This window comes from Brachypodium distachyon, chromosome 3 (genome assembly GCF_000005505.3).
Source record: "Brachypodium distachyon strain Bd21 chromosome 3, Brachypodium_distachyon_v3.0, whole genome shotgun sequence".
Taxonomy (NCBI): Eukaryota; Viridiplantae; Streptophyta; class Magnoliopsida; order Poales; family Poaceae; genus Brachypodium; species Brachypodium distachyon.
The window spans coordinates 31,859,864-31,886,740 of NC_016133.3; the positions used below are offsets into that span (position 1 = coordinate 31,859,864).

Here is a 26,877-nt window from a genome sequence, read left to right on the forward strand (position 1 = left end):
AATAGAAATAAAGAGAAACACTATGATGAATTGGTAAAGAATCAATCTTAATGCGGTGAACCGGTAAATGATTAAGAAAAACGTTAATCCTATTAAAACACGTCACCTTATTGTTTTTCTCACACACACACGCGTAAGTGATTATTATCTTTTCAGTTGGTTGGATTTGAGTTTTCAGTTGTTCAAGCCAGAGTTGGACGAGTCCCGTCATGTGGATTTCTTTTTCAACATAAACTAGCAAAAGAGGATGATAAACGGTTTGGAAACTTCCAGAATTCAAAACATCTTGGATGAAATTTTGGTAAAGTTAGAAAAAAATGTTCATTACAAAAAGAAAGTAAAGTTAGAACGAAACTCTGGAAAAAAAATAGAAGGGTCATTATGCCGAAAAATCATGCGTTTAGGACGAAACTTTGGTAAAAGTTTAAGGACAGAAGGTTCCACAATTCTCTCGCTGGAGGCTACCAGACGATTCCTGACGTGAGAGGTCTTTCTCCTTTTCTTTCCTTGGCGTGTTTTACTGGAACTGTACTTGATCCTCCTGCAGCATGTGGAGATATACGAGGAAAGACGACGTAACTTGTGGGACGTGAAACTTGGCGCGCCGCACGCACGTACGCGAGCGCCGTCGCGAAACTTGGCAGGCCACACGTACGAGTAGCGCCTGTATCGTTGCATAATTTTTGTCTTGCATTTGTCAAAAAAAATATAACTATTTTAAAAAAAATCTAAATACATGTAATATTCGACAAGAATTATGTAACGGAGCGAACAGGTTGATTAGGACGCCAAATTCGATGCGTCTGGACACACCCATCACGCCGGCCCGATCGAAGACATCCGTAAGTTATTTTTTTTTCCCGGCAAGACACATCCGAGCCTTGATTCCGTATCTCGCTGAATTTTTCCTGCGAAAGCTTTGGCGCGTGACGAACCGTCCAATATCTTTGGGCGAGCGCGACACGTCCGAGATGCGTACACCCGTCGCGCTCCCGCTCCAGCGGCGAGAAAGGAACAACCAAGTGCACGTTTTCGCTCGCGAAGCAAAGAGAACCTTGACGTTCAGGTTCTGGTGTCTTCTGGCCTTCTGGGGCTCACGCTGTGCCATGCCCGTCCCTCTCCCTCTCGAGCGCGCGAACTACGAAGCCGCGGTGTAGCGGACCGCGCGCCTGGGTGCGGCTGCTACTGGGAGAGGTTCAGAGGGAGCGCTCCGCCCGCTTGCCCGGTCGGTCTACGAGTTGGGTCATCGATCTCGACTCTGGCGCGCGGTTGACTGGTTCGCGTGCGCTGCGGAACGGCGTGACGATGCAATTAGCGGGCTTCCACCGTCGTTCCTGTGGACAACTCTGAGATCAACGTGACGTCGCGCGACTAGCTATCACCGGAGGGAAGCTCGTAAATCTTAAACAGAAAGAGAAGAAGGCTGCTATATATACGATCCATAGTACGTTTGAATAGCAGCCGTTGATGGGACATGCAAGATCAAGAGAGCCCGCCGAACTGACCATCGGATATGAATAATACTGCGTAGGAGTAGGTTGAAGTGTCGTATGTGCAGTGTTGTCCAAAAGAAAAAAAGAACTAACACTGGGTCGTATGTGTCCTTATTTGTTTGACCGAAATCTTGCAGCCGGCTGCATCGAAATCAAAGGAAGAGCTAGTCTTCCACTCGATCATACTCGTACGATTGTTTCAAACCAATGCCTTGAGATTTTTTTGCTCCTGCATGAAAAGGTCGCAAACTGTCCCCTCCCCTCAAAACTTTTCTCACAACCAATATTGGACATGTACGCCGCCACCGTCAGACGGTCCCGCTCGTCAGATCTCGACGTTTTCAGCTCTCGGAGTAGTACTCCTGCTGCTACAAATTAAAGCGGCCCACGCACGCACGTTCCGGAATTGGAGGAGCGCGCCACACCTGTGCGGCGTCGGTGACCGCAAAGCGAGCGAGATCGACCGTCCGCGCGGGGCCGTCGCTACCCGGTGCAGTTGCTATCCGGCCAGTCCGGTCCACGAGCTGGCCAAGTTGGTTCTGTCGCTCTCGCCTCGCGCACGAGCGGCGTGAAGAGTGAAGACGCCGTAGATCTTGCGACTTGCGGTCAGGTTTCAGCTTGGGAATTACTCCGCATTATTTTCTTGTATACAAAAAAGAGCTTGCAGGTCGATCATATCACGCGATGTTTGAAGCCTTTCTTTTTTATCGATCATATGACGCGACGCGACTAGTGACCGAGCCTTGATTCTTCGCCGTTTGGGCCACTTGTTTTGTGTGCGCAAATTTAGGGGAAAGGATCAGATGTGTCTCGCCGTGGATGGGCATATCTGCTCTGCTCTGCCATGTTCAGGACGCCAGGATTTCACATGCTCGGTTCTCAGCTAGTATTGCCAAAGTGAAAAGGAACAGCTTTTCACCATAAAACCGAGCAAGACATGACATCGGGCAGTGTCAGTGTATACTAGTACATCCGAGCTCTAACTATTGAACAACTTATTTTTGTTCCTCTTGATATTCCTGGAACATGATTCTGTAGCAACCGTAGATAACGCCGGCACTAGCTGTGGCTTGCAAGCTCTCTCGATCCTTCTAGAAGGTGATACTCCGTTCCGATTCTAAATTGACGTCGAAATATTATATGTATTTAGATGTTTTTAAAAAATAGATACATTCGTATTTGTGCAAATTTAAGTTAAAAATTTAGCATCAAAGAAAGTAATATATATGTATGAAAATCTATTCGTGCATTCCGTGTCTTGTTAATCCTATACATTGCATACGCGGGAGATCATGTGTCTATCTTTTCCTGCCAGCACTGCAACTAAATATTCTTCAGATCGATATCGCATAAATGAGCTCATGAGACTTATGAGATCGAGCTAATTAAGTTTACTTTTCTCCGACTCCGTTCAATCTTTCTTACGTACGCCGGTAAATGTGTTAATGGCATATGCCTGGAATCGATGCGAACGTTCTGGCCATGCACTCGGAATAGAAAATTAAGATGGCTTCATGCAATTGCATGCAACTTGTGTCCTACTCCCTCCGTCCCATATTATCTATGCCTAAAAAATATTTAGATACATGTAATAAAAAGTCACTTAATATGTGACGGAGGGAGTAGCTTAGTTTGGCATATTGATGCATTATTTTGAGGTTTTGATTCATGTTTATCTCGGTGACGGAGAATACATCCCAGACTATTCTTCTGTCTCGTAAAAGACGCAACTCAATCCGTGGTCTTATGGTATTCAGAGGTCTTCATTCGTGTACGAGCTGGAAATTTGAGGTTCGTAGCTGTCAACGCTAAGATCAAAATAAAATCCCCGCGAAGAAGAGATCAAGTTTTTCTAATAGTATTTTGTTTTCGATCTCTCAAAAATAATTGTTTTCCTTTTCTTTTTCGTTATGTAGGCAGCTGCAACACGCGTGGCTAAGACTACTCTTTTTGGTGACTTTGTCTCGCCAAAAAGGAAAGCAAACTTTATTGCAATTATTCTCCTTACACTTCATATCGCGTTGGTGATCCAATCCATGCTTATCTGAATCGTCTGGACGCACATACACATATGAAAACTCTGTAGGACCCAATATACATACGTATGCTCTGTTCAACAGAGTTTGTCTGAACTAATAAAATCTCTTGAAAACAAACCTGGCCGTGAATGGAGCACACTAATTCTTATTTTCTTTCGGAAATTATCACGTGGAGAGAGTACACTGGTACATGAGGTGTTAAGCCGAACTGCCGATTGTAAAGTAACAGAGACGATCTGGGAAGCGTTGAACCCTTCACCAGGGCCGCGTAGTGTATTTATAGGAGAGATTACAATCGGGTAAGATACGAAAAACAACCCTAACTACCTGAGTCTATCTACTAACAGCCAGCTACAACAAATATACCAAAACTGTTTACAACAACCGATTACACAAGGTAGCTAGGATCTGCACGTATCCAAACTCATCTGTTAACACTCCCCCTCAATCACAACTTCACCAAATTGAGATTGTGCCTGAAATTTTCAAGCTGCCGAGTTGACAAGGCCTTCATAAGACCATCGGCAAGCTGGTCACCTGTAGGTATAAAACGAATATCAAGCATCCTTTGTGCAACCCTCTCTTGAACAAAGTGATAGTCAACTTCTATATGTTTTGTACGAGCATGAAACACCGGATTTGCAGAGAAGTAAGTTGCTCCAATGTTGTCACACCACAATCTGGCAGTATGCGAGTGTGAGATACCAAGTTCACTCAAAAGTGTTTGCACCCATATCAATTATGCCGTAGCGTTTGCCAATGCCTTGTATTCTGCCTCTGTACTAGACCTTGAGACAGTCGCTTGTTTCCGAGCACTCCATGCTATGAGATTGGAGCCAAAGAATACAACAAATCCACCGGTTGACATTCTGTCATCTGGACAACCGGCCCAGTCAGCATCCGAGAAAGCGCTGACCAAGGTTGAACTACTTCTTGCAATTTTCAGTCCAACACCAAGAGAACCTCTGAGATATCTCAGGATCCGTTTTACTGCTGTCCAATGCTGAGTCGTAGGAGAGTGCAAAAACTGACATACCTTATTAACAGAAAAGAAAATATCAGGCCTGGTCAATGTAAGGTATTGAAGAGCACCTACTATACTTCTATACTTTGTAGCATCGTCCTGACTCAGTAGTTCTCCTCCTTCTCTGGACAATTTTTCTGAAGTTGACAGAGGAGTACTTGAAGGTTTGCAGCTGTGCATATTCACCCTCTTAAGAATATCGATAGCATATTTCTCTTGAGTCAACTTCAAACCATCCTTCACCTTCTTAACCTCAATTCCAAGGAAATAGTGAAGGTCCCCAAGATCCTTAAGAGCGAACTCCTTCTCAAGATCTTTGAGCAGAGCCACAGTTGCTTCCTGAGAGGAACTTGCAACTATTATGTCGTCGACATATACTAACCAGGGCCATCTCTAGGAATTGGGGGCCCTGGAACGAAACTGACTTTGTTCTAACATTGGGACAACTTCGTATAATTAAATCATATTTGCGTTTACTTATATAACTTCACGATTATAATATGCCTTATTTCACACAAAATCTAAAAATATAGCAGAAACGTAATGATAGTATAGAAGAGAAGGTCAGTCTGAGCCTGAAATTAAGACCAAAGCAATAAATCCTGGGAGTTTAGCAGATCAGCGCAGCTGCAGCAAGCCGAGGAATCGGTGATTATGGCGACGGCCGACGGCACAAAGAAATCGACGAGTCGACTCAGACGAGAGCCTAGGCGCCCAGGCCTGCAAAATCAGGGATTATATGGATGCAGGATTGCCAATTGCGCGGATCGTCGATCGGGTGCAAGCCACAGGCTTCAAGCGTGCGTGCAGCGCGTGCAGCCAGCAGGGAGCAGGCCAGCAGGGCCTGATCGGGAGGAGGCGAGGAGCCGTGGAGGCAGGCGGTAGGCGAGTCAAGCGAGGCGATGGAGAGTCATCGATTTCCCGTGCAGAGGCTGTCAAGAGTGGCCCGATGGCCTTCCCATGCGTGATTAGCAAAGGCATTTGTTTTTTTTCTCGATTAATAGCATGACTACATGCCAGACTTGGGGGGCCCACAATTTTGGTGGCCCTGAGCGGTCGTGCATCCTGCTCATGCCCATCGACGGGCCTGATACTAACATAAAAATCATGACTTCACCTTTAACATAGAAGAAAAGTGAAGTGTCTGCCTTATGACTAAAGCCAAGACTCTGCAACTTCTGACTCAGCCTCAAATACCAAGCCCTAGGTGCTTGTTTAAGACCATAGAGAGCTTTGTCTAATCTGCACACATAGTTGTATTTAGACTTTAGCTCATACCCAGGTGGTTGTCTCATATAAACCTCCTCCTCGAGAACGCCATGGAGAAACGCATTCTTCACATCAAGTTGACGAAGGCACCAACCTTTTGACACTGCAGCAGACAACACAAGTCTAATAGTAGCTGCCTTAACTACAGGGCTAACCGTATCCTCATAATCGATCCGATACCTCTGTTTAAAGCCTTTTTGCTACAAGTCTTGCTTTGTATCTATCTATTGTTCCATCTGCTTTCCTTTTAATCTTGTAAACCCATTTACAGTCAATGAGGTTCTTCCCTTTCTCAGGTGGTACTAGGTGCCAGGTTTTGTTTTTCGTGAGTGCAGAAAACTCATCATCCATAGCAGATTTCCAATTTTTATCACTAAGCGCAGCTTCCACACTTTGTGGCTCCTCAGAGATAACAGAACCAACAAATTTACTACCATCATACCTGACTGTACCATCAGTGACCAGTTTCGATTTCACAATCCCATTCTACAGCCTTGTGACACGACGATTTGGCAAAGATTGTGCAGGAGGTGGAGAGGCCGGTGCAGAGGATCCCGTGCTGGCGGAGGTGGGAGAATTCGACACGGTGGACAAGGTTGATCCTGTCCCGGACGAGGCCACAACAGGGGAACCAGGTGAGGCAGGATCTTCCTCGGGATCGGCGCCTGTTGTTCCTGATGATTGTGCAGGTGAATCTGGGTGAAATTCCGTGCCGTTAGTCTCTTCTGCCTGCATGAAATCACAACCAGAACTTCCTGCAACTCCAAGATTGTTAGCAGGATTAACAGGATCACTCCAGGAAAAGCGGTGCGGTGCGGTGTAAAGCGGGGCCATCATCACTCCAGGAAAAGCGGTCAGTGCTTGTACGCCGGTGCCAGGCGACCACGCAAAAGAAGCACCGAAAGGGAATCTATGACGGAAGCCGGCAGAGGATAGCTGTACCCGTTGCCAGCTGACAGAAAAGGTAAAGTTGCTTTGTCCTCTGCGGTGCTGCCTGGAGGGAACCAAGCCGCGTGCCCGGTGGAGCCCAAGGAAGGTGACGATAGACTCGGCTCACATGGCAGTGTACCATGTGCGGCCTATAAATAGAACCTTACCCCTCTGTGGGAAAGAGACGAGAGCATCCTAGGGTTTTTTCCCCTTCTTCTTCTTCTTCTTCCCCAAGAATACAGCTCAAGGAGCACCATTGTAGAGCTTTTCTATCCCAACTAATACAACAAGGCAGGAGTAGGAGTCTTACCTCTACAAGAGGGCTCCGAACCTGGGTAGATCTGGGTGTTCTTGTGTGTTTTGTGCGTGTTCTTCTTCACGTCCTCCCTCCTCCAGATCCACCATCGTCCATCGGCTCCAAGTTAAGCCATCCTATGGCATCTGTCATGACACCACCACGACAGTTGGCGCCCACCGTGGGGCCAGCAGCGGCGCTGGCTGGAGTTTTCATCCGGACGGGAAGCTTCCTCGTCACCGGAGAGCGTGTGGTCTCCGGTTTGGTCCAGAGATTCGGCTCTCTGGGATTCATCGACAACAACGCGGGCTGCTTCAACGGCGCGCCGCTTCCCTGCGCTGGCCGTTTCATCAACTTCGGCATGCACGAGGTTTATCTGGCTACTGACCGCCCTTGCAGGTACCCGGAGCAGGTGGTGATGGCCGAAGATCCACCCGCCATCTGCACGGTTTGCGGCCGGCACGCCGACTGCTCCGCTGACCGTGTGGAGGTTTTGGTGACCACTCACGGTGCTGATACGGGAAGGGACGCCGCAGGAAGTGGCGCGGTCCCCACCAAGTCCGGCAGAATGGCAAAACTTCCCTTGGAGAAGCCGGAGAACGTCGTTGCTCAAGCCAGCGCATCGGCCCTGCTGCCGAAACCGACTCAGATCCAGGCCTCCATCGAGCAGCTGACCACGCTGGTAGCGTCGAACGTTAACCCGGCTCAGCTACAGGCAGATTTGGAGGTGGAAAGGCAAAAGCTGCTAAAGGAAGCAGTCGACGTCGCCAACGCCCGGCAGCAGCTCGAGATCTCGCTTCGTGAGTATAACAAAGCTCATGGTCTTAGTTCTACTGCGTTTACTAACCCTAGCAGAGTCGGGGAGGTGCGTAACCGTGGCAAGAACTTGAATGCCGAGATGACAAGAGATGGCAGAGTTGTGCCAGTTGTGTCGACAAGTTTTGCCTCGGCACTAAAGCCGAAATACAATACCCCTGTCAAAAACCTCCGGGCTGCCGAGGCTGCGGCTGGGGAGTTGCCGAATCTCACGGGAGAAGCACTTCGGCAGCAGCAATTGCGCGTGAAAGAGCTGCTCCAAACGGCAAACGAGCAGAACGAGGCATACATGAGAATGCACGGCAAAGCCGGTGCATCGCAGGTCATTCACTCGGCAGCAGACGCCGATGGCCGGGTTGACAAACAAGCATCCTCGCCTGGTGGCAAACGGGACAAGAGTGTCAACTCAGGCCGGGATAAACAATTTGAACGTTGTGATCCAGCCTTGGCTGAGAGTCAAATAGTCAGGAGGATTGATGATAGCCAAAGCGGTCTGCGTCCCGGCGGTAATCGCCAAAATCAGCAGGAGCGTTACTCGTTCGATCACTGTACCGAGATGGCACCCAATACTGCTGCAAGACAGTAGGGTGTCAGGCGCAACCCACTGTACCGAGATGAAGATCGCCGATATGATCGTCACGATGACAGATACTCGGCCTTGACTGACGAGGGTTATATCAAGCGAGAACGCGAGAACCTTGGCCCGCTCGGAGGCAGAGTCAGCAACAGGCAGGTATCACCTCTGGACGCTCGGCACCGACTTGATCGGATATATCTGTCCGAACTTCTGGAAGAGCAAGGCCCTCCGGGACCGTGTTGCTTTGCAAACTGAATCATGAGGGAAAGACCAACCCCGGGTTTCCAGCTGCCCAGGGGCACGAGAACGTATGACGACAGTACTAAGCCGGAAGATTGGTCGGAAGATTATGTCACGGCGGTAAGCGTGGCAGGTGGCAATCGCAGATGAGCGGTGCGTTACGTACCCCAGATGCTTGTAGAACCGGCAAGAATATGGCTGAACAACTTGCCCGAGAGCAGCATTAACTGCTGGATTGACTTTGAGGAAACCTTTGTCAGCAACTTCACCAGCACTTACAAGAGGCTGAATCGTCCTCAGCAGTTGTCCATGTGCAAGCAAAGAGACAACGAAACTGACCGGGATTACCTGACCAGGTGGAACAATCTCCGCAACTCCTTTGAGGGAATAGTGGAATTGCAGGCCATAGCATGGTTTGCCCAGGGATGTCGGCACGGCAGCATGCTGTGGCAGAAGCTGCAAAGAGAGATGCTTGCCACTCTATCTGAAATGATCAGGATAGCCGACATGTACGCGCTTGGCGATCCGACTCAGCTATCGCTGATGCCGGCTGAACCGCAAAGGGAGCAGCCGGTGTACAATCCTGCTGGGGCGTTCCGAAGGAACGATCATCAAGATCATCGCAACAAGATAAGGGATGATAGGCCGGATTATCGGTATGGGCCAGCCCATGTTGCCGCAGTCCAGGATCAGCCCGATGCTGGCTTTAGTCAGCGTCAGAAGACGGGAAATCAGCAGTGGGCCAAGAAGGGAAAACAGAAGAAACCCTGGCAAGATAAGCCGAAGTATACTTTCGAAGTAATGTTGGATCAGCCTTGTCATTTTCACACGACTAACCCAAACAAGCCGGCAAATCACACAACCCGACAGTGCAGCTGGATGCAGCGGGCCGAGAAAGGTGAGGCAAGCCATTTACCCCCACCTCCACCCCTCACAGGCGCAAACGCACAGGTCCAAGGACCCCCTCAGGCAAATAATGCAGTCAACCAGGTGGAAGGACAAGAAATCCCAGGGTATGCCGGGAGAAACGAGTACAAGGAGCCTCACCGGAGCTACATGATTTTCATCACGGAGCCCACTCACAAGCAAACTCAGCGCAGGCGAGAAATGGAAGTCAATGCTGTTATGCCGGCGGTTCCGAAGTTCATGTATTGGTCGGAGCAGGAGGTCAACTGAAACCGGGCAGACCATCCCAAGGTGATGCCCAACCCTGGTGGATATGCCCTGGTGATCGATCCGACGCTCATTGGGCCCGACATTAACATCAAGTTCACTCGGGTTCTCATTGACAATGGGAGCATCATCAATATCCTATATCGGGACACGATGCTTAAGCTCGGCATTACAGATAACATGCTTGAGCCCAGCCGGACTACCTTTCATGGTATCGTGCCGGGAGTGTCTTGTGCCCCGGTAGGCAAGATCCGAGTGGATGTCTTATTCGGCACGAGGGAGAACTGTCGGACCGAGAACCTAGTGTTCGAGGTGGTGGACCTTAGAAGCCCGTACCATGCACTGTTGGATAGGCCGGCACTCGCCAAGTTCATGGCTAATACTCACATTGGTTATCTAAAGATGAAGATGCCGGGACCGAATGGTACCATAACCATCACGGGCAACTACAAACGCTCAATGGAATGCGCGGCGGCCGGGTCTGCTTTGGACGAGTCGCTGGTCATCGCTGGCGAGAAAAAGAAATTGCAGGAAGCTGTGGCAATGGCACAGGCGGCACAAGTCGGTCTGCCGGCAATGACCAATCCTCATGGAAGCGTAGCTTTTCAGGCAGCCAGAGAGACAAAGAAGGTACAGGTTGACAGTGAATTCCCGAACCGCACCGTCATCATTGGTGCCGGCTTAGGGGAGAAATAGGAAGGCGAGCTCAGCAGTTTCCTCCGTGAGAATCGGGATATCTTTGCATGGTCAACTCAAGACCTGCCGGGTGTACTGAGAGAGTTAGCTGAGCACTCATTACATGTCAGACCAGACGCAAGACCGGTGAAGCAGCCCCTTCGACGCTTCGCTGATGACAGAAGGAAAGTCATATCGGAAGAGGTATCTCGGCTTCTAGCTGCCGACTTTATCATGGAGGTATTGCATCCAGACTGGCTGGCAAACCCGGTCATGGTCGAGAAGAAAAAAGACGACCCAACTGCTGCCAAGGTATGGCGCATGCGTATCGACTACACCAGCCTGAACAAGGCATGTCCCAAAGACCCATTTCCGTTACCTCAGATCGATCAAGTGATTGATTCCACTGCCGGGTGTGAGTTGTTGTCTTTTGTGGATGTGTATTCTGGTTTTCATCAGATACCACTGAACCCTAATGATCAAATAAAGACATCATTTATCACCTCGTTCGGTGCTTATTGCTATCCCACTATGCCGTTTGGTTTGAGAAATGCAGGAGCTACTTATCAAAGGTGCATGCAGAAGTGTTTACATGATCAACTCGGCAAAAATGTACAGGTATATGTCGACGATGTCGTCATAAAAACCAAACAGAGCGCCACGCTCCTGGATGACATTCAGGAGACATTCGCAAATTTGCGGAGATTCCGAATGAAACTGAACTCAGCCAAGTGCACACATTCGGTGTGCCGGCACGAAATTGCTCGGTTTCCTGGTATCAAGCGGAGGAATAGAAACAAACCACGTGAAAATCGCTGCTATAGAAATAATGAAACTACCAAAGTGCCTCAAAGATGTGCAGAAATTTACGGGATGCCTAGCGTCACTAAGTCGTTTCGTGAGTCGGCTTGGTGAAAAGGCTATGCCCTTATACCAGCTGATGAAGAAAACCGACAAATTTGTGTGGACACCACAGGCAGACCTAGCTTTCCAGGAGCTGAAGAAAATGATTGCTACGGCACCAATATTGGCCTCTCCAATGAAAAAGGAGCCGATGTTGTTATACATTGCGGCAACCAACCGAGTTGTCAGTGCCGTCATTGTGGTGGAAAGAGTATCATCACGGATAATGGAACGAACTTCGCGGAGGGACCTTTCACGCGATTCTGTGCTGAAAAGAAAATTCGGCTGGATGTTGCTTCCGTGGCACATCCTTAGTCCAATGGGTAGGTTGAAAGGGCAAACGGCATGGTTTTGGCCGGCATAAAACCCCGGCTAATTGAACCATTGGAGCGCACTCCAGGATGCTGGATAGATGAACTCCCGGCTGTGCTATGGAGTCTCAGGACGACTCCCAATCGCTCTACGGGCTACATGCCATTTTTCCTCGTATACGGGGTGGAAGCTGTCCTACCAGCCGACATTGAACATGGCTCTCCACGGGTAACCATGCATACGGAGGTCGAGGTGAAAGAGGCCCGAGAAAATGATGTCGACCTGCTCGAAGAAGCACGGGAATTGGCTCTATCTCGGTCGGCCATCTACCAACAGCACCTAAGGCGTTATCACAGCCGAAAGGTCAACCCGCGAGTTTTCCGGGAAGGAGATCTTCTCCTCCGACTTGTGCAACGCACAGCCGGCATGCACAAGTTATCACCTCCATGGGAAGGACCCTTCATTGTGAGCAAAGCACTCCACAATGATTCTTACTATCTTATAGATGCACAAGATCCGAAGGCGAACAAGATGGATCGGTCGGGAGAGGAGACCAAGAGGCCATGGAATGTAGCGTTGCTCCGTCCGTTCTATACTTGAAAGCTGAGTATTTGTATCTTTTTTCCTTATGTTGAATGTTACAATTAAGACAATGAAATTATCTGCCGGGTTCTTAAAAGAAACTCGGGGACTTCTGTGTCATTTAAATGCTCTGTTACAATTTTCTTTTCTATGTCGGCATTGCTTAATTGCGTAATCTTATGTCGGTCTAGTACTGTATCGGTATTGATAAAACCCCTCTATGACTTCGTTGCTGTCCACAACCCGGCTTCATGGCAAGCTAGAGATGGGCGTAAGATAACCGAGCACACGAAAGATGACTACGAAAACAAGCAAAGAGGCGATCTGAGATACATGTTATCTTAATCCGGCATTTCCTTTTAACTCGGTTATCGCCGAGCGAACTCTTCGAGTTACCTTTTTCGAAAGAGTGGTTTACGACTTTGCAATTCATACGTTGAACGCCAGCAAGGCAAACAAAAGAACCGAGGTTGTAAAATTTCACTAGTGAAAAAAATGCACTCGGGGACTCGGTCGGGAATTTGATGATCAACAGGCTTAATTAAAAATAAGAAACTTACTTAGCACACAATAGTATGTCAATTACATCTGCACCCGGCATTCCGGGGATCTAACTATTCTCAAGTGTTTCAAGCAAACTACGGAGATATAGGGGGCTCGTTGTCACCGGAACTCGGCACAGTGGAGGCGGACTCCACGGCGGTTTCCTCGTCTTCCGCCTCTTCATCCCCGTCTGTCATCTCGGCGTCGGCATCAGAGATCGGGCCTTCTACAAATTTATGCACGTCGGCATATTGTATGAAGGAGTAGGCCCGCTCCTTGCGCTTGGCCACCAGGTCCGGATCCGAGAGATGGGGGGAGCCGGCACGCATAGTCTGCAACACGTCGAGGCTAATGCCGTCGTACCAAGAGAGTACGAACGACAAAGCCTCGTCGGCTCTGACGCGTCCGGCAGACTCCCGCCACTCGTTCAGTCGGGATGGGCCCTCATGCAGCCGCCTTGCCAGGACCGGGATCTCCTCTGGCACCTCTTCGCCGGGCCACAACGCTTTGAAGAGCCGGAGGGCGGCATCCAGCATATCCATGACGAAGGACTTGAGAGGTTTAACCCGGCTCGCAATGCTAACCAGGTAGTCCTCCAAGTCCTACTCGTATGATGCCCCTGCTGTCGCCGCCGGGTCCCTCTTCTTACGAAGTTTCGCCACGCTCGCCTGAGCGTGCTCGACGGATGAAGGAAAGAATTCTGGCAGAGGCAGAGGAAAACCAGTCAGTCTCGGCATGTTACCACTATCATTTAAATGAGTAACAGAGTGAAGAGGTTTAGCTTACTCGTCAGCATGGTATCGATTTTCACGATCTCTCGCTCGAGGACCTTGAGCAGGCCGGCCTTCTCAGCATCTTCCAACTCGGCGGCTGTCACACGAGTCTCGAGCTCGGCAGCGAGAGCCTTGCCCTTCTTCACCTCATCTTCCAGGCGGATTTTTTCATCGGCCTGGGAAGAGGGGGCCGAGGTGCGTCGGTTCACCTCGGTCTTGTGCGTCTCGGCCTGCGCGGCGACCTGCGCCTGCAGCCAGGAAATTTCTTCCCGGTGCTGCTCGGCCAGCCGAGTTTTCTCGTTTGTTCAATCAGACGAGTGTTACAGAAGCCGACATGTAGTATAAACGGAGCTCGGGTCGAAGATGGGGCGTTACCTTGCACCTCGGAGATGCGCTTCAGCAGCTCCACTACTTGGGCGTTATCTCCGGCTGTGAACAAAAACAAATGTCAGTTTGGGTCAGCTACACATACCCGGACAGAGATCCTATCTTGGCAGAAAGTGCTTACTCTGGCTCTCACGCTCGGCCTGCAGGGCCTTGTGCGACGCCACCAGCTTTTTGTACTTGCCCAGCAGCCCCTTAAAGGTTGCGGTGCGCTTGTTCATGCAGAGCTATAAGATGGAGATTCACACGTGAGTTCACTACAACAGGCAGTTGACGGGGAATAAGTGTTTGAAACTTCTAAGCTTCAGGCCGACTATTCTAAACATGACCTGAATCTTGGGGAATAAGCGTTTGAAGCTTCTAAGCTTCAGGCCGACTATTCTAAACTCGACCTGAATCTCGGGGAATAAGTGTTTGAAGCTTCTGAGCTTCAAGCCGACTATTCTAAACTCGACCTGAATCTCGGGGGATAAGTGTTTGAAGTTTCTAAACTTCAGGCCGACTAACTCTTACTTGCCCTAAACCTCGGGGACTAGCAGTATGGTTATTATATGGAAATTCAGAGTTAAAGTTTCTTAAAGAATTTCGGCGTACCTCGGTAGCTCGGCTTGTCTCGTACAAGGTCACTCGGGCTTGGTGTTGGAAATATGCCCTAGAGGCAATAATAAATTTGTTATTATCATATTTCATTGTTCTTGATAAATGTTTATTGACCATGCTATAATTGTATTGATTGGAAACTCAAATACATGTGTGGATAAATAAACAAATACCGTGTCCCTAATACGCCTCTACTAGATTAGCTCGTTGATTAAAGATGGTTAAGGTTTCCTAACCATAGACATGTGTTGTCATTTAATAACGAGATCATATCATTAGGAGAATGATGTGATGGACAGACCCAAACCTAAACATAGCTTTTGATCGTGTCACTTAAGTTTAAGTTGCTTATGTTTTATTATGTCAAGTATTATTTCTTTAGACCATGAGATCATGCCACTCCCTAGTACCGGAAGAATACTTTGTGGGCATCAACCGTCATCTCGTAACTGGGTGATCATAAAGGTGTTTTTCAGGTATCCCAGAAGGTGCTTGTTGGGTTGTATGGATCAAGACTGGGATTTGTCACTCTTTGTGACGGAGAGATATCTCTGGGCCCTCTCGGTAATATAACATCCTAATGAGCTTGCAAGCATGCGACTAATGTGTTTAGTTGCAGGGGTATTATATTACAGAACGAGTAAAGAGAACTTGCCGGTAACGAGATTAAACTAGGTATGGCGATACCGACGATCAAATCTCGGGCAAGTAATATATCGCGAGACAAAGAGAATTGGATACTGGATTAATTGAATCCTCGACATAGTGGTTCAACCGATGAGATCTTCGTGGAATATGTGGGAACTATTATGGACATCCAGGTCCCGCTATTGGTTATTGATATTTGATCATGTCCACATGTTCTCGAACCCGTAGGGTCACACACTTAACGTTTCATGTTGCTTGGGTTATATGAGATAAATGATGATGATATCGAATTATGATTCGGAGTCTTGGATGGGATCCTAGACGCAACGAGGAGCTCCGGAATGTTCCGGAGATAAAGATTTATATATGGAAAGTTGTTTTCAGGGTTCTGGAAAGTTTGGAATATTTCCCGGTTTTGACCGGGAAGCTTCTAGAAGGTTCCGGAGGGTTCCACCTTGAGGCCCACCTATCCCTGGGCTAAATGGGCCTGTGAGGGAGCACCCTGGCCTTTATGGGCCGAGGGGCTAGCCCACAGGGCCCATGCGGCCAGGAGGAGAGTCCTGGCCGCGGGAGAGTCCTGGCCGCATGAGAGTCCTGGCCACGGGATAGTCCTGGCCGGCCACGCCTCCTCTACCCCTATATAAATAGAAGGGGGGGCAAGGGAGAGAGACACCCCAAGCTTTCAGTTGGATCTCTCTCCCCTGAGCCCTCCTCTCCTCCTCTTCTCACGCGCACGGCGTAGCCCTGCCTGTGAGAATATTCACCATAGTCACCACGCCGTCGTGCTGCCGGGATCTCGTCTACCTCTCCCTCTCGCTTGCTGGATCGAGGAAGGAGGAGACAACGTGAAGCTGAACGTGTGGATACCAAGGAGGTGCTGTCCGTTCGGCACTGAGATTGATCTCATTGAAAGTTCCACTACACCAACAACGATCTCGTGATCGTAACGCTTAGCGGTCTACGAGGGTATGGTGTTCATGATCCCTCTCGTTACATACATCTAGTATATATATTCTTGGGTTTTCTTCCGCACTTCTCGTAGGAAATTTTTTGTTTCCTATGCAACGAACCTAACACTTGGTACATCCGAGCTGCCACCGACTCTGGAGTCGCTGCCGGTGGTGGCCCCACCAAGGGACTTTGTCGCGCTGACTGCACGCTGCTGGAGGTAACTTCGTAGTGATGCGCGCTGTTCCAGTCCATAAAGGACTGGCCCAGCGACCCCCCGCTTTGTGCGCTGGATGTCCGGGGTAGGATCTCCTGCTGCCGGCAGTAGATCCTAGAACCGTCGACCTGGCTGCGGCAGCAGGGCCTTTAGCCTTTGCAGCTCGGGCAGCGGCAGCTTGGGCGTCCTCCTTCGGCTGCGGCGAAGATGGCGGAGGAGTCGGGGTCGGCTGCGGAGCTTGGGGGTCTTGGGGACCCGTCGCAGGCTCCTGAGGCGTCTCGGAGGTCGGTGGTTCCATTGTGGTCTCGGCTGCGGCCGAGGAAGGGGCTGCCTCGGTGGCAGCCGCGCTTGCCAAGACTCTGGCGGCGGGGGTCTCAGACTGATTGACGACGGTGGCGTCGGCACCTGGACCGACATCCCGGGCCGGGGATGTCGGATCTGCGGCGGTCTCTGTCCCGCCCACGGCCGGGTCAGAGCCCTCGACACGGGAAGGACAACCCGCCGAAATCTTAGACGCGATGCACGTCTGAGACTGGGTGGCCTCCAATGCCTCCCTGCAGAAGTAAAATTTAACTATTTATGGGCTCAACAACAAAGGAAGAGTGCCGGCTTAGGCAGTTGAAGCAGAACAAGGCCTTACCCGATGACCAGGGGCTTGGGCTTAGGGCCGCGAGCCGCAGCCCTTTTGCCGCTTTACATTCTGCGGAAGCTCTGTCTCGGAGGCGTGCCTTTTCTTTATCACGGCGCGGTTCTCCCGAGTTGGCACATCCGCAGCGGGCTCGCCTGAGTCTGTTGCATCTGGGAAAGAATGAACAAAGTCACCTCACTGACAAATGCCAAGAAATCATAGAAGGATGCCGGAGGTTCTTACATTCGACGCGGCAAATTCCAGCATGCGGGATGGGCATGAAGTCCTCTGAGTCTGGATCTTCAGCGTCGGCGGACTTGCGCGGGGCCGCGAAGCGTTTGTCGGGGGAAACCCCGTCCTCCTTGCACTGAATAGCGAACTCCTGCACGAGAGGGTCGAGTCAAGCCGAAGTAGATGCATATCGAACTAATGCCGGCATAGCTCTATGCCGGATGAAAACAGGAAGTAACTGCGGGTTAAGACTTACCGGAGGAGCGCGGCGGTCCCGGGCATAAGCCGGCATACCCCATGCCCACTTTTCCGACATGTTGGTCTTGGCGATTGCCTTGACCCGGCGCCGAACCTCCGCATGGGAGAGCGTGACGGTCGACACCCTGTTCGGGTCGAACTGACCGCCGTAGTAGCACATCTTGTGAATCCGGCACTGCAGCGGGCACAAGCGCCGGTACACGAAGCTGGCCAGGAGGTTGTCGGCCGACATCCCTCTTTTCTTAAGCTCGAGGAGCCGGGCGTGGATCTCGACAGCCTCTAGGAAGGAGTCCTTCGAGTCGAAGGACCAATTCCTCTTCTCTTCCGGGGGCCCGACTTCGAATCCCGGAAGATTGATGTAGTTGGAGGAGGTGGCATTCTTCACGTAAAAGTAGGTCTTGTGCCATTTTTTGCATGACTCAAGACCTTGAACTCTCGGAAAATCCGAGTTGCGGCGAGGGACGATGGTGGCGGCCCTGCACTGGGTCATCCCCTTCGGAGCGCCGGGATTCTCTTTGTCAGGAAGAACCTGTGGCCGGAACATGAAGTACCGAGACCACAGGTCAATGGAGGGCCAAAGGCCAAGATAACCCTCACAGCAGGTAGCGAATGCTGAGAGGGTGAGAATGGCATTTGCCGAGAGATGGTGCGGAGGCCGAAGAAATCAAGGAAGGTTCGAAAGAAATCGCTAGCGGGGAGTGCGAAGCCGCGTTCGAAATGAGAGAGGAAGACGACGAACTCACCGTCTTCCGGAGTCGGGACAATTTCTTCGCCGGGAACCCAACAGTGGACCTCCTCCGGGACTCGCCGGGAGCGGCGGAGCCACTCAATGTCCGCTCAGGTAACCTCGGAGCCATCCCAGGCAGCCCGCTCGGTGCTGGTCTTCTCCTCCGTCTGAGCAGCAAGGTCGACGGCCGGAGCACGGGAAGAAGAGGCCATTTGGGGAAAGTAGATCTAGGGTTTCGGTGAGGATGGTGGCTGCGGAGGGCTCGAGCGGGCGGATGAAGAGAAGGCCGAAGCAGCTACGGGCGAAGCGGCGCGGCCTGCAAGCTCGGAGGCGAGAGATAGCGGCGGTGGAGTAGCTCAGAGCAGGCGGCAGTGAGGAACGCGAGAAGCAGAGGGGAGCGAGGTGCGCAAAGAGCACGAAGGGGCAAGGAACACGAAGAGGCGAGGAGAGCGAGGTGTGCAAAGGGTTTTCCGCCCACGCCTCCTCCTCCTTTTATACCCGAGCCGCAATAATGGGGTGCGCGTTTCCCGTGCAATCCCCTTAGTGGCTAACGGGAAGATTGTCTCCGATTTGGGCAGTTATGTCCATCAAGGCGCATGCTCGGTTGCTGCGCGGCGTGCCGCCGAGAATCCCGCGAGATCCGAAGAATGTGTGCGCGCGTGGAAACCGAAGCCCAATCTTTAAAGGCTCTATTGGCTTTATTGCCCGACGCGGCGGCACGCTCGCCTCAGAAAGCGTGATGGCAGTAACTCAAGCCTTATCCTCCCGTTGGTGGCGATTATGTCGGCAGAAGTGTGCCTTAAATTGTCGGTCATGAAGAGGAAAGAATCTCGGCTGCAAGCAGGATAAGCATGACAACCCGGAGTCCCGGATCAAATTTATCTCAGCTAGGAAAACCTGAGGAAATCTCGGCATCCTTCTTGGCTGGATTCGGCTAAGCGCTGATGGTCTGTTTATGGGAAATTGTTGCAGCCCGATATTTTTCTATGCTGGACCACAACAGTTTCGGGGACTAGTGTCGGGGGATGAACCCGGGTAGGGTCATAACGGCACTACTCTAGCCGAGATAACGAAGGCAAAGCCGGCATAGACAAGTACGCCGGCATCGCGGAGTGCGGCTAACACTAAGCCAGCATACCCGGTGTATGCCGGTGCAGCTAACTTGCTTTATGAGTTTGCAGGACAATGATGAACACGTGGGTCTTGGCAGTAGCCGAGATCCCTCAACGGTCTTATCCTGGCCATGCGGTGAGGTGTAAAGCGGGGCCATCATCACTATAGGAAAAGCGGTCAGCGCCTGTACGCCGGTGCCAGGCGACCACGCAAAAGAAGCACCGAAAGGGAATCTATGACGGAAGCCGACAGAGGATAACTGTACCCGTTGCCGGATGACAGAAAAAGTAAAGTTGCTTTGTCCCTTGCGGTGCTGCCTGGAGGGAACCAAGCCGCGTGCCCGATGGAGCCCAAGGAAGGTGACGTTAGACTCGGCCCACATGGCAGTGTACCATGTGCGGCCTATAAATAGAATCTTACCCCTCTGTGGGAAAGAGACGAGAGCATCCTAGGGTTTTTTTCTCCTTCTTCTTCTTCTTCCCCAAGAATACAGCTCAAGGAGCACCATTGTAAAGCTTCTCTATCCCCGCTAATACAACAAGGCAGGAGTAGAAGTCTTACCTCTACAAGAGGGCTCCGAACCTGGGTAGATCTAGGTGTTCTTGTGTGTTTTGTGCGTGTTCTTCTTCACGTCCTCTCTCCTTCGGATCCACCATTGTCCATCGGCCCCAAGTTAAGCCATCCTATGGCATCTGCCGTGACACCACCACGACAACTGGCCCTCCAGCTTGGGCCCGCAGCAGGTTGAGGCGTGACTCGAAGCCCATCAGCAGTGAGTAGAGCTCCGCCATCTTGATCGGCTCCACACGCGTGCAGATAGCCGACACCAGGGAGTTGTAGTCGAAGTCGAGGCCGGCGAGGACGTAGGACACCAGGTCGTCCTCCCCGAGCGGCTTGCCGACGGAAGCCATCTCATCACCAAAGGACTTGATCTTAGCAAAGTACTCGATGACGGTCATATTCCCCTTGCGCGTAGTGGCCAAGGCGATGCGGGTGTTGACGACCTTGGCCAACGTGCTGGAGGAGAACATCTGCTCGATGGCCTCCCAGACCTCGCGCGAGGTTTCCATGTTGATTACCTGCATAAGAATCTCTTTCGACAGAGAGTTCAGGAGATAACCTAGGATCTGTTGATCTTGTGTCACCCATGCGACGTCCGCCGGGTTGGACACCTTCTCGTCGTTGTCGTCGATGCTTGTCAACTCGGTCGGTGGCTCCTTCACCTTGCCGTTGATGTACCCCATCAGATGCGCACCGCGAATAGCCGGAAGGACCTGCGCCTTTCACGGCAGGTAGTTGTTCCTCGTGAGCTTCTCTTGGACAGTGCCGAGGGGATTGGATCCCGTGGGAGAGGACGAGGATGCAGAGCTCGACATTGCGTCGGTGGCTAATGGCGAAAGATGAGATGTGTTTCGAGGAGAGGCTCTGATACCATGTAAAGTAACAGAGACGATATGGAAAGCGTTGAACCTTTCACCAGGGTCGCGTAGTGTATTTATAGGAGAGATTACAATCGGGTAAGATACGAAAAACAACCCTAACTACCTGAGTCTATCTACTAACAGCCGGCTACAACAAATATACCGAAACTGTTTACAACAACAGATTACACAAGGTATTTAGGATCTGCACATATCCAAACTCATCTGTTAACACCGATGACTCCTCACTGGCCGAGCACGATTAATAGCGAGCAAATTTAAAAAACGGTTATTCTACAGACATGCTGTTCTTATGCCAAACGAGCTAGCAAGGGGAACGTGCAAATCAAAAGGCGCGGTTTTGGAGCTGCGAAAATTAGAAACGACACAACCGACTCGCCAAACAAACGGTTCGGTGCCAAACAACACGTTGCCGTCGAAAGGAAAATGGAAGACTGTACTAAAAGGGAGCAATGTACACGTTTTGTGTTCTGGCCTCTGTAGAATGTACCACGCCATGGGCATATGAAATGTGAGGAAACAGCTATATATTTTGTGAGATAATGATAATGGTTATTGAAATGGTTAATAGTTTTCGTCGGAGGCTCACTCACAGTCACTGTGCCTTCTGTGCTCTCAGGAAGTCTTCCAGAAGGGTCTCGTTCTGAAAATACGATAAAGTATCCAGTTTCCGACATTTATAACTTTAAAATAAAACTAGAGAAACTACAATAAAACTAGAGAAACTACCTTTTTTTTGTGGAGTTTCGACCGAAAACTTGTTCGTGTGGAATTCAAAGAGACAGTATTACCAGCGACGGGAACTCCTCCAAATATTGCGGTGTTTTGATCCGTGCGGTGCGGGGATTCTCCGGCTCGTTACGAAGCAGGGCCGGCCGGAACGCGTAGGCAGGCAGGCGGCTGGCCGGGTCGCGTGTCGTTATCACTGCTGGCGTGGGCGAGCCGCAGCCTGGGCCTGGCTCAACAAAGCCCGGCACGCAAGCGCCGCGATATAAATAGCCTCCCACGCGCTTCCCTTCCACCACAAATCAACCGCCCGGACCCAATTAATTACTCCCCTGATCGATTCATTACCCCCTCTCCTCCCTCCCTCGGGTTCGGAGCAGCAGCGAGAGATACAGAGAACCTGTTCCCGAGCGAGCGAGCAGCAATGGCGGCCGCGCTGAGGAGGGCCGTCGCGCAGCGGTTCGCGGCGGCGCCGCAGTCCTACGGGATGCGCCGCTTCCTGCAGGAGCGCCCCGGGTTCCGCCCCGCCGTGCCGCCGGACGTGGGAGGGTTCATGCCGCCCCTGGCCGACCGGATCCGCGACCACCTCGGCGTCTCGTTCCCGCGCATCAACCTCGACGGGCTCGTGCCGCCGGCCGCCGCGCCCGCCCCTCCGGCAAGCGCTAGGGCAGAGGGGCCTGTGGCGAGCCTCACGGTAGAGGAGGCGAGGAAGGTGCTGCGGGCCACGCAGATGGAGGCGGCGCGCGCGCGGGTGCGGGCGTCCCGAGAGGGCACCGTGCCGTACGCCGAGTTCCTGCGCCTCTGCTGCGACGCCGCGGGGGCGGACGCGGGCCCCTCCGTCGCGCGAGCGCTCGACGAGTCCGGATCTGTCATCGTGCTCGGCAAGACCGTCTACCTCAGGCCCGAGATGGTACGACCCCCTCCTCCTCTTCCTGTCCCCTCATTTCGAATCGATGAGCTAAATGTTGCTTGATCCGTCTGTTTCCCCAACCTTTTTGGTCTAGTTTTGCTTTGCAGTTAGCATGTTTTACAGAGAAAGACAACGTTGGTTCCCTCTTTTCTGCTCTCTTGTACTGTTTCATTTTAATCCGGGTGACCGGGTAGAGATTTCACAAGGCCAGAGATCTGATGCGATTTTTCGCGTGTTTTCCATGTTTCTCCCAACAGGAAAAGAACGAAAGAAACGGCGGTGTTCTAAAACAATAGAACAGTTGACATCCCCCCAAAGTTTGGGATTTTACCCCCCGTTCCAAGGGAGATGGGAGTTTCTTTTCTTCTCTCAAAACAAGAAGGAAAAAACTATCTAAAACTTTAGCCCCTCGACCTAATTCTGAGGGGGAAAGAAACAAAATAATAATCTTGCTAAATGAAATCTCCGATGAATGAACATGAGGAGACTTTAGAAGCCCCTTGGGCACCCAAAATTTTCGAAGGAAACTTGCATATCATTCTTCTTTATATAGACTAGCTGTCGTCTAGGCAGCCTCTAGAGGATCAGAGCTCCATTTTTTTGTGTGTGGCCACGATCCATATTATTTCAACAAGTGCTTCAAACTTTAATATTTACTCTGGTAATTCTGTAGATGTTCATGTTCATAGGGAAGTATTTCACTTAATTTTCAATCTACTGTATAATTAGAGATACATTAGTTAAGTACTATCCCACATGCTGTTGTCTGATCTACAGTTAGATGGCAGGGGAGAACAATGATCATATGAATGTTCTGTTTGATATGCATAGCAGAAGATTCGAATCGAAAGTGTCATCATATACCCCATCATCTGCCAGTGGTAGTGGAGGATTGATGTCACACTTTGAACTTGTCATACATCCCAGTAAATTTAGTTAGTCACATACCGAAATATGTTGTACTGCTAGTGCCAATTTGCTCGATAATTCTTCCAGTACCAGCCCTTTCTGGCAATCGTGACACATGGCCCATCATGTTTCTTATAAAAAAGTTATGACCCATCATGTGGTGTCCTTGTCACTTGTTCGTTTGATTGGTGTATAATCAATTTACTTGCGAGAATGCTTACCTGAAGGTTATTCATAATTCTATCTTTCACTTGCATCTTAACTGCATCCGTGTAGAGTTCATCTTGTTACTACTATTTGTATACTCAAGATGAGAAGTGAGCTCTTGTGACTAAAAAAATTCTGTTCTTTCTTCATGCTGAATACACAAGCTTCATCCCTACCCAATTTGAATAATAGGAGACTTAAGAGGGCTAACAAGTCATGACTAGTCTACTTTTCTTATGTTCTGGGTGACCTTCCCCCAGAAAATATATCGGGCTGACCTAAACAAAGTTTAGGGAACACCATTGCATGCCATCTGGTTCAGATTAGGTCATAGCACTCATAGGCAAGATGAGTAGTATTATTAATTCTTTGTTTTTGCTTGGCCCAATTGTGGTCAGTTAGATAACTTGGCAAGCTGTCCCCTGCAAGTAGTGGTGGCTGGCCGTGGCAAAAATAGCTTTGGATTCTTTATAGTAGGATTTAGTCTTGTTGCTGCATCTTTTTAGCACTACAGCCTGGTGACCATGTCACGTAAGGCTTAACAGTATGTTGAGGCCGCGGTGGATATACTTATGCCCAATACTGACCTAACTAAACAGTTAGCACCGTTAATTTTTCCAAGACAAACATTTTCCTTTTGTGAATATATCTGAATCCATGTCTGAACACAAAGCATCCAAGTTTCTTTTGAAAGCTCAAAAGCATTTTGCATTTGTTTTGAAAATCCAATCATCTACAATTGCTGTTGAATGTTTTGCTTTATCAGCATTGCTCTTTCTTTGATGGATCTCCCTTGAAAAGAAGAGCAGCCAAGTAAATTTTCGAAATGTTTTTGTTCTTTTTCTTGACGATTGCAGGTTGTAAAAGCAATTGAGAAGGTCATACCCATACCGCGAGCGCAAACTGTTGCCGAGAATGACCTGGCAAGGGAAGAGCTCAAGGCCATGGAGGCCCAGAAGGTGGACATTGATCGCGTTGCAACGCTCCAGGTACGGCGGGAGCTGTGGGGTGGGCTGGCTGCTCTGGCACTCCAAACGGCCGGCTTCATGAGGCTTACATTCTGGGAGCTCTCCTGGGATGTCATGGAGCCCATCTGCTTCTTCGTGACGTCGACATACTTCATGGCTGGCTACGCCTTCTTCCTCCGGACCAAGAGGGAGCCATCATTTGAGGGCTTTTTCCAGAGCCGTTTCGCAGTGAAGCAGAAGCGCCTGATGCAGGCTCGGGATTTTGATTTCCGCCGGTACAGTGAGCTCCGGCGAGCCTGTGGCCTACCGGCCTTGCAGCCTCGGAGCCCCTGTGAATTCTCGCAGGAGAGCCACTGCCATTGCCATTGATCCGTTCTTTCCAATTTTTTATGCCCATTTTATGTGGATGCTTCATGTACCGTTCTGAAATGCGGATGCAAAGCATACTCATTCAAAGTCAGATTCAGTTCTAAACTCGAAATTGGAGCGTTCCTGTTGCTGCATTTGACTCGGGGAAGAGAGGGCATCATGTTGTACATATCGGCTGTAAACAATCTTCTTTCAAAAAAATGATTCGGAACTCAGCAATTTTTGTCCAACTATACTGGCATTCCAATATTCCGCATGCATGTTGGCATGTACGTTTCTCACTAGGTATTTTCTTATGTGGTGAAGAGAAGGATTTTCTCAGTATTATCTTGTCTGATTCAAATAAAGAGAGTACTCCATCCTTTATAAAATGATTTTTTATTACATGTATGTAGACGTTTTTAGAATATATACTCTATATTTAGACAAATTTGAATCAACCAGACGGAGGGAGCAGTTTCAACAGCATCCGAAAGGCATCTTCAACGGGTCCGCCGCGGGAGGCCACCAGAGCCGTCAGCACTCACATTATTAAAGCTATCTTTCCGCCAATTCGTCCTTTCTGGCTGTCTGTACGTTTGGACTATGTCATAATAGAGATCTCGTCATAAGATGCCCAAGAAGGTTGGTGGGGTTTGATACTTTCCCTCGTGACCGTCCATTGCTAGCCGTTGTTAACTAGTGGCTGGCAGTCCGGCACGGCACTCCTCGGCCTGCAAATCAACAGCACGAGCACGCACCGCCGTGCGTGCATGGTTAACTCGGCTGGCAGGAACTGGTGGTGGCTGGCACGGCAAATTCTAACCCGCACGGCGCTACTTTCTCGTTCCAAAAGACAACTCATATAGATGACCACTCATATTGGATTAGTAGTAAATGAATGTGAGTAGTTATTGGCGGGTGCGGGTACCAAGAAAAAAACGAGGTGTGTTGTGAAACAAATGAGAAAAATCTATGTGAGTTACGTTTTGGAACGGAGGGAGCATGTTTGAACTGCTTGTGTGTGTAACCACGAGTTGCACGCACCGTGGAGAGAAGAAAAGAAAACGAGAGCGCCTTGCAGTACGACGGAGGGTCACGGAGCGCACCCGCGAGGAAAGCGGCATTTTCCCCTTCGGCGCGCGCACGCGGCAGGGGGTGGACCGGGAGACCAGGGCCGGTGCCGCTCTTGCTCTCGCGGTAGAACGCCGTGCCCCGCGCCGTGTTCTACTGTTTTTCCAGTTCTCAGTTTCACTTTCACCCCACCCGGGCGCCCCGTTCCTTGCCTGCCGCCGCGACCCGGCGTTTTGGTTCAACCCGGCGCGCCCGGTGGCACGCGCGACGCCGATGGAGACTGGAGTCATGGAAGCGTCTCGTCTTGGCCAAAGATACGAAAAGAGTGTGTTCGTGTGGGGGTTTATTAGTCTGGAGTTGAATGACCCACGGACGACGCCGACGCAGCTGGCACCAACTCGATCTGCAATTCTCCATGGATCCGCGTCACCCCGTGTATATCCTCATCGCACAACACAACAACGATCCATGACGACTTGTGATTTGTGAACCACCACCACGTTTCATATTATAAAGACACAAATTGTACTAGATTAGTGCCCTTAGGAAGGGGAGATGCATGAAGCCAAATTTGCAAACTTCTGGAAGCCAGGTACGTGGAGCTGCTTACTTATGGGACATGGCATCTCCGCCCCGGTTCCGGTGGAGCTGCCAGCCAGCCAGTCGTGCGACGGTGCAAAGAGTGTCAGGGACGTCAGCGTTCCTGCTTTGAATATTCGGCCGGTGCGCCGCTGTGTAACTGCTCGTCCGCTCGAGCTGTCCAAAGACGGAGCATTCATCCTGCAAAAAAAGAAGAACAAGCCCGAGCGCTCCAATGCTAAACGTACACCACTGTCTCCCTCCCCTGAGTGAGTGTAACAGAAAATTCATTGTTCATCATGGAAAAAAAGAGAGC

General features: G+C 50.3%; 1 protein-coding gene and 1 non-coding gene across 2 annotated transcripts; one reads left to right on the forward strand and one right to left on the reverse strand.

Moving 5' to 3' along the window:
* Positions 1-20,152: 20,152 nt before the first annotated feature.
* LOC112272088 lies at positions 20,153-20,291 on the reverse strand. Its single transcript, XR_002965785.1, has one exon. It is a non-coding gene; the product is annotated as a small nucleolar RNA Z247 (small nucleolar RNA).
* Positions 20,292-21,853: 1,562 nt separating this feature from the next.
* On the forward strand, positions 21,854-25,159 carry LOC100840135 (calcium uniporter protein 2, mitochondrial). The gene is made up of 2 exons (XM_003574096.4): positions 21,854-22,476; positions 24,450-25,159. The coding sequence occupies exons 1-2, from the start codon at positions 21,991-21,993 to the stop codon at positions 24,927-24,929; spliced, it is 966 nt and encodes a 321-aa protein (XP_003574144.1). The 5' UTR covers positions 21,854-21,990; the 3' UTR covers positions 24,930-25,159.
* The last annotated feature ends 1,718 nt before the right edge of the window (positions 25,160-26,877 follow it).

Excerpts from the sequence above, each read along its gene's own strand:
- LOC100840135 (XM_003574096.4), top strand. The coding sequence starts at position 21,991 with ATGGCGGCCGCGCTGAGGAGGGCCGTCGCGCAGCGGTTCGCGGCGGCG. Across the intron at positions 22,477-24,449 it reads TCTACCTCAGGCCCGAGATG|GTTGTAAAAGCAATTGAGAA; the intron begins GTACGACCCCCT and ends TGACGATTGCAG.